Source organism: Arachis ipaensis, chromosome B04, assembly GCF_000816755.2.
Source record: "Arachis ipaensis cultivar K30076 chromosome B04, Araip1.1, whole genome shotgun sequence".
Classification (NCBI taxonomy): domain Eukaryota; kingdom Viridiplantae; phylum Streptophyta; class Magnoliopsida; order Fabales; family Fabaceae; genus Arachis; species Arachis ipaensis.
This window is the reverse complement of record NC_029788.2, coordinates 60,186,561-60,194,691: the sequence shown is the minus strand read 5'-3', so window position 1 is coordinate 60,194,691 and position 8,131 is coordinate 60,186,561. Positions and strand designations below refer to the sequence as shown.

The following is an 8,131-nucleotide window of genomic DNA, read 5'->3' as shown; positions in this document are numbered from 1 at the left end:
TTGATTTTCTGAAATATTCCATATATTTTTTGGTGCAGCAATACCTTGAGAACAGGCTCAAGTACCTTACGGATCAGAAGGCTAAAGGGATTAACCCATACCTACACAAGTTTTCTGTGACTATGTCAATTAGTCAATATATTAACAGATATGAATTATTGGAATGTTGTTTTTGTAGTCAATACATTGACAAATATGCTTGGTTTGTAGTCTAATTATTTACATCTTTTAGGCCGTCGGTGTAGTTTTTGCAGAAGGGGCAGAAGCAGAAGAAGCTAGAAATGCTGGAGCTAATATAGTTGGTTACAAAGAACTTATTAAAGAGATTGTTAGTAATAAACTGATCTCTCTCTTCTGTGTGTGTGTGTAATGTTCATCATATGAATTGGTATTATAGCTTTTTCTCATTATAGTTTTTTCTCTTGAGATTCAGATTTTCATAGTTTTTGACATTTCAAACTCGGGCGTACTGATCTAGAAAAATGTATTTTGTTAATCACATGTTTATGTTAGTTATGAGACATTTGTGTGCCATTAGTTATTCATAGGAGATATTAAGCTTATCTTCCATGCTTTAGCAATGATAACTTTTTAGTTTTAATGCTAATAATATAATACCCTAAGCTATGTGTTAGCCTTTTTTTTATGCTTATGTTATTTATATCTAATAGAATTTGTATTTGTATTAATTATTATAGATGGTAATAATAAACTTAAAATTGATAAGTGCTTCTCAACTTCTGGAATGGCACTTCATCTTGAAAAGGTATTTTGAATATGTCATCTGAATAATTGGTTGATTTTTCTTCTTTTTCAAATTTCAGTCCTCCTAAATTTTAGAATTTGGAAAGTGAAGTAAGCCTAAAATTTGATATGATGCATTGAACATGAACAGGTATTGTTGTTTGGAGTAATGGCTATAGAGATTAAAAGAAAGGCTCCTCATTGTAACAGAAATTCCTAAATACTCTTGTTTTAGCTTTAACAGCCACTGTTGCAACAGCTAGTGTAAGCATTAGGACTTGTTAACTGCATTGTTAGTTTGTCATTATTTCTGGATGATAATGGTATGGTTAGAAGTCAAGATCTATTTGTATTGTTTGCAAATACATTTATCTAGTTATATTTATTGTTTGGGAATTTGGACATAAGTCTATATTTTATCTTGTTATTTTTAATATTTTATAGTTGTAATTAATTAATATGATTGAAAAATGATTTTACATTTTAATGTCTTGCTTAAATATTTTTTTAATAATAAATTATTAGTATTGTAATAATAATATAGATTAATTTTTAAAAATTATATTGACAAGTTTGAAACCTTCACAGAATAGCTATTATTTTTAAAATAAAAAGGTCTTTTTGTGGGGGATTTAAACCGCTATAAACATTGACCAAGAACTGCCACAAACGTCTAATATAAAATTTTCACTAAACACACACAAAACCTCCACTTAATAGATTGTGGAGGTTTTTAAAAATCTCCCACAAAAAACTTTGTAACACCTCAAATTTTGGGAGTTTTAGAAATCTCCACAAATTATTTGGTGGGGTTATAAACCTCTATAAATAAGAAAAAAAATTGTCACAAATAAATAAAAACTTTGTAGTATGTATATGGATAAATCAAGATTCACGCTCACATTTTGTGGCTAGACCGAGTTCTTTATGCTAATATAGTTGTATTAAAGAAAATTTAATTTAAAGTAACTATTAACACATTCTGGACGAGTAAATTTATTGGCTATTTTATTAAAGAGAAAAAAACTATACTATATTGGATAAATGAAGAGCTCACATGTTGGGATTAGATTAATATAAAACCTTTTTGAAATACTATCATGGTGATGTTATCTAATAATGATGCTTCTTATTAACATAAATACTGAAGGATATTTATTAAGGTCAAGGATAATAAAGTTACAATATTATTTTGGTGACTTTTATGGTGGCTTTTCTCTTATGATGGCTAAGGTGATTAAATTAGATCAACCAATGCAATGCTGGTATGTGACTTATTTAGCACAAATGGAAGGCAGGTTTTGATATGATTGACTATGATAAATTGGCTAATTAAAAAAAAGTGAAAAAAAAAGTAAAATTTTTGGATATTAATTAAGAATAATAAACAACTAATTAAATCATCCAAAAAAATGTAATAAATTGAAAAATACAAAAAATAACAAAAGTTTGGTTCAGAAGGTTCCACAACATCCAAAAATCATTAAAGCTAGGCTGAAAGCCTTCTATATTTCTCCACCACGAAAGTTACAGTTTTCTCAACTTGTTTCTCATCTCTAATAAGCCAATGAAACTTGCAATCTGGCAATATTTCGAACATTCGTTGCATCTATAAATGCACTGCTTTCCACAAATATCCTCACTGTTTTTTTTCGTCATGGCCTTCATAGAGACATGTCCAAATAAAAATCTGGACCTGATGAGCGGTCGCTGTTCTTTCGGACACTTCTAACCGCCACTTCTTCCAGTGACTCCAAGTCCCAAGATACGGTGCTTCGAGTTTCAGTAAAAGAGCATATATATTCATTTTCTGCTGGTACGGTGCTCCACTATGGTGATGCTTCTTATCCAGTGGAACATCAAGACTTTTATTTAAAAAAGAAACAAAAATTATTTTTCGGATGCAAAATTACATAAATACTTTCCCAGCAAATTTACTGAAGTTACTATGTTTATCTTTAATTGCATATTCCTCAGCGACGTCGTTTTGCTCATTTTTAGAGAATCCTTTGAGTCAGATGTTATGATATTATTGGTGGGTCAAAACATGGCTACCGTTAGTCACCTGTATTCAAGCACCAGAAAACTCACCTATTATTTTTCCTTTTATAATATATTATTACGCTTGGATTCCAAAAGTGATGAAAGAAAGCGGAATGACACCTTAACAATTTGATAACAATATTTTTAAATTTTTTTAAAATAAAAAATATTGGATAAAACACTTTTGATTCGATTTACTATATATGTGTTGTACAACAGTAAATCAAATTAATTAGATTCGATTTAGTATCACAATAGCCAATTCGAATTATATGAATTCGATTTATGTTTAAATGTAGTGCTCCATATAATTCGATACACATTAATTTGATTTAATATTAAAATAAATTCGATTTACATAGATATATACATAAAAATATCCACGTAACATTTTTTGTTTTACGTGATTTATGTAATATTAGGTTACTTTTAGTTTATATAAGTGTTTTATCCAAAAATATTTATATGGGCCAATCTTCCTATCCAATAATAGTAAGAACATTGATAAATTATATATAATTTGAGATTTAGCCTAAATGTTGAGAATAAAAACAATATTTTATTCTAAAAGTTATATGTAATTTGAATTTAATTGGAATGTCGATGTCCCATTTTAAACCGGAATATTTTAGACACATCCCTTTTTCAACTATGCAAAACAAATAAATTCTTTTGCAACAATGCTAGTAATTAGAGGTGTGCATGGGTCGGGTGAAATCGGATTTAATGTGACTCAGATCCGACCTGAAATATATACCGGGACTATTTATTAGACCCGAATCCGGCCCTAAACCCGATAAAATCTATACACTTTCGGGCCACGATTATACTGGGTAAAAATCGGGTTAAAACCGGGCCGTTAATATTACATTACCTTGATACCTTCTTATAAGCTAGCATGTGAAAATATCCAAATTTCCAAGACTCCAACCATTATTTGACATGGTAAAATTCACTTAGAAAAATATAACAAGAACCAACTCTTCTCTAAAATTAAAGCATAACCATAATCAATACTAACATTGTCTAATAGCTCCAAATATTTAAATCAATACAAATAACACAATATTATGCATTAGTCTAAAATCTTATGCATTTTAAACATAAAACATTAATTTATGGTCTTATAATAACTAATAACACAAAATATTAAGGTTTACAATACTTAAATTCAACATAAAAATAGTCATCATCTATCACTAATAACACAAAATATTAATTGTGTATGATGACGGGGCTACCGGACCGATTTCGGGTGACTCGAGTCATGGCCCGAACCCAACCCGAAATAATGATCGGGTCTATTTTTGAGACCCTTACCCGACCCTAGACCCGGTGAAATCACACCAAAATAACACCAAAAAGCCAAAAAATAAACAAGAACATTATAATAGCTCATGACTACTTATTCTAAACAACGTGGTGTCAAATCATGGCTATAAATTATTGAGCTCATTGCTTACTTTGAATTCCTCCCCGGTGGAGTGGTGGGCACATATTGCTGCCGAGAGGAGGAACAAAATATTAATGAAATGAAAGCAATTAAACGGATATCAAAATGGTGGAATAATAAGTTGCTAATGTTGCAGCAGCAGCTGTAGTAGTCGTCAATGAAAGAATCATTAAATGGTGTAGTAATGATATCTTCATTTTCTTGTGTTGATTCCTTCATAGTGTTACACTTGGGAACTTGCAAGATCCGTAACCTACAAATATGAAAACATTCTATTACGAGGGAACATTCGGAATAGAGTTTCATTTTATTTTTAAAAGGTTGAAACATTTTATATAAAATTGTCATCCTATTTATAAAAAGGACATACCTGACTTATTCAAATTACACCGGTTATAAAATATAATAATAGAAAATTATATAACTACATAAAATATCTTCAAAAACAAAAATAAAAACTTCTATTAATACAATTAATATTGTACTTGTTCTTTTTCTTAAACTTACTTTAAATTAGAGATAAAGATGGAAAAAGAGATTAATGTTGGCTAAATGTGACAAATAAAATAAATCACTAAGATTTTTTATCCCAATAAATATTCATTTCTATGGTTTGGTCATTATAAAATATTTTTTTAATCTATTAAAATTTTAAAGTGGTCTAGTTTAACCACCTATTATTATTAGAGGTTAAATGCAAATGCGGGTTTCATATTTTACAATAATTTCTATTTAATTTTATCTTTTCAAATAAAAACTCAAACAAAACAAACATTTCTTGAGAATAACAGTGCTACATGAGCAAATTTTTTAGTAATTAAATTCTACAAAATCAATTTAATCCCTTAATCTTAAATCATTCCTAACAAAAATCACTCACATGAATCACATACGTTCTGCTACTGATTCTTCTTTTATTGCATTTTTCTTTGGGTGCTCTAAAGTCTCAAATGAGGATGGCAAGAAAACATATACCCGCAGTTATCCGCAATGGAAAACTAACGCTGACCCGCAAAATCTCCACAGGGATGGAAATCCACTACTCCATGGGAATCCATGAAATCCCCATAAAGAATATAATATTTAAATGCCCTAATAAATATGTATATATATAGTTATGTAATTTTAATTCGTTTCTAACATTTGTGGAAAATTTTTCTATTTCATTTTTTTAATTTGTATATGTTGGTTGGAATTGTGTTAATTTAATATATTTGGTTGAATTGTATTAAATTTTATTATGTTTATATATATATTTTTAAAAAACTTAATATTCATGGATACCTCCGAACAGATATTTTGTTTTGATAGTTTATTGACGGTAATACATGCACGTGTTCTACCAATTTATCAACAATCAAATTGAGAACAAAGACTATCAAATATGTGATATGTCCATGATTTCTTTTCATCAAGGGTACTTGAAAGAAGAATATAAAGACTTTTTTAAGATTAACAATGAAGATAAGTGAAGCAGTAACTCAACAAAATAAAATAAAATAAAATTTTCATGTTCAGTTGAAAAAATTTGTGTTTTGGTGTAAAAATACTTGTGTGTTTAGTTATTTTCTTCAATTTTTTTTTTAATGTTTTTCTTGTGTGTTTCATTTTAAAAAAATTGTCCTTATAGTAAAAAAATAGTTTTCAAGTTAAAAAAAATTCTATGTATTGGTAAAAAATATGTGTTTAATTTAAAATTTTTTGCATGTTTAATTTACAAATTTCATTAAACATTAGAAATAAAATTAAAATAAATCAAATGTTAAAATTATTTTTAAACCTTTTACAAAAATTAATTATAAAAAATATATTTTATCCAATCAATATTTAGGCAAAGAGACGAAGACGTACTTGGATCCTTTGTAGTTTGCGTGGCAAGCCCATCGAAGTAACAAGTTCCACCAGTCTTCCTAAACTGCGCCCAGTATGAACTAAACGCGTAGCTAGCATGCCAGTACAGTGAATCGGGTTTAAAACACCGTTTCCCGGCTCGAATCGGGTAACACGTGTTATTTCCCTGCGAGCACGCGTATGACAATGCCGACGCCACCGCCGTCTCGTTTGCCCCACGCACCGCCACGCACCATATCTTCCCCTTGTACGGCGCATTGTTCTCCGGTGCCGGCAATGCCCGGAACTCAGACTCCGGCGTCTTCCACGAAAGATCAATATCGTAAACCATTGACCCGTTCGGGAACAACAACCCGAAATGCCGCTCCGTACCCGGACCTGGTTTCTGGTTCTCGTTATACAGCGCGAATATAAAAGATGGAAGAACCCAACCTGGTCGCGCCGGAGTCCCAACCGGGGGTTTAGTCATTACTTTCTTAACGAAATTGCGATTGTAAGCAGCAGCATTGAAAATATTGGCTCCGATCTGGTCAATGTCCCCCTTATTTGGCCAACCCGTTTCCGCAATGAAGATCCGAATATTCGGATACCCGACCCGCTTCATGGCGAAGTAAACAGCATCTACCATCTGATCGAAGAGGTTTGAGTAAACAAGACCTGTACCTGCAACCAAATTGGAAAATTTCAATATTGTATAGTATATATTTATATGTATATTTCAAATCGTAACAATATTTAAATAGAAAGATCGGTCAAACTCAGTAGAAAATTTGTAGAATGGATTAATTTATTTAAAATAGTAATATGTTAAATCTGAGATTTTACCTGAATCAGTAACGGTTATGTTCTTGGATTCCAAAAGCGCGTATTCCAGCTTTATGTTTGTGGGATCCGAAGCCCAGGCGAAAAACGGGTACACATCAAGGAAGAAGAAGGACTTGGTGCGGTCCAAAAACTTGAGCATTGGTTTCATTATGGGAGCAGCTATGTCCTTGCGAAACGCACCGTTTGAGGGTGGGAAGGACGATTCTAGAACGTCCATGGCAGATGGGGTTCCCACCTTGACTTTGTTGATGCGGAAGGATCTGAGGGAGCGCTTGATGTTGCGCATTGCGGGGACGAGGTGCTGCCACGTGTCGTTCTTTGTGCTACTGATGACTTCGTTGCCGACAAGCAGGTAGCGGATGAGGGTGTGTGGGTAGAATGGTACTACGTTTTTTCGAACCCACTGGTCGGAAAATGTCTTGTTGGTGGAGACGTTGAAGATGATCTCGTTGGGGACCATGATGGAGACTTGAATGGTGGTGTTTTTGAGCGCGTGGAGAATCTCCGGCGTGGCATCGTAGATTTTGACGCGCTTCGCTTTGAGGGACTTTATGAGCTCCACTGACTTCCATGGCGGTGGAAGGTTGTTGCCTAGTTGGCCGTAGCAGATCCCAGGCTGGGGTGAGAACAGTGCACCTGCACGTGGAGTAAATCAAAAAGGGGTTAATCACTCTACAAAACACACGCCTCCAATAATAAATGAACAAAACACATATCGGAAACTCAGTGAGAAGGAGTAGAAGGGTGCTTACTTGAAATGGTGAATAGGATGGAGTGCACTAACAGTGGAATAATAAGAAGCATAGCCATTTTTTTTTTTTTGCCTTCCAAGCTTGTTTACTGTGTAGAAGTGGAAACACTACTACTGAAAATAAAAATCCAGTGATCTTACTTGTTTGACCGGAGTCGTGTTTAATACTCTGGTTTCTGAAGCCAACTGGATATAATTCATTTAATTAATTTTTTTTCTTCTGTGTAAAAGACGAAATGGAAGCTGCTTAGCAACAACACAAAAGTTTAGATCCGGAAGCAAAATAGCTTTATTTATTACTAAGATTCTCTCACACAATGGATATAATATAATTTTAAAGGTGTTTGCTATAGTACGATGATAAATTTATACATATCGGTACAATAAAAAAAGAACAAATTAAAACACGACACTTGGATTATATTTTCCACATCAGTAACTAATTTTTTTTCCTTTAAATATAT

General features: G+C 32.2%; 1 protein-coding gene across 1 annotated transcript; it reads right to left on the bottom strand.

Moving 5' to 3' along the window:
* LOC107639330 (probable glucan endo-1,3-beta-glucosidase A6) lies at positions 4,156-7,928 on the bottom strand. Its single transcript, XM_016342808.2, has 4 exons — positions 7,669-7,928; positions 6,917-7,552; positions 6,092-6,754; positions 4,156-4,493 (listed from the first exon to the last, which is right to left on the bottom strand). Exons 1-4 carry the CDS (start codon positions 7,724-7,726, stop codon positions 4,456-4,458), a joined length of 1,395 nt encoding a protein of 464 aa, XP_016198294.1. The 5' UTR covers positions 7,727-7,928; the 3' UTR covers positions 4,156-4,455.

Excerpts from the sequence above, each read along its gene's own strand:
- LOC107639330 (XM_016342808.2), bottom strand. The coding sequence starts at position 7,726 with ATGGCTATGCTTCTTATTATTCCACTGTTAGTGCACTCCATCCTATTC. Across the intron at positions 7,553-7,668 it reads CATCCTATTCACCATTTCAA|GTGCACTGTTCTCACCCCAG; the intron begins GTAAGCACCCTT and ends CTCCACGTGCAG. Across the intron at positions 6,755-6,916 it reads CATAACCGTTACTGATTCAG|GTACAGGTCTTGTTTACTCA; the intron begins GTAAAATCTCAG and ends ATTTGGTTGCAG.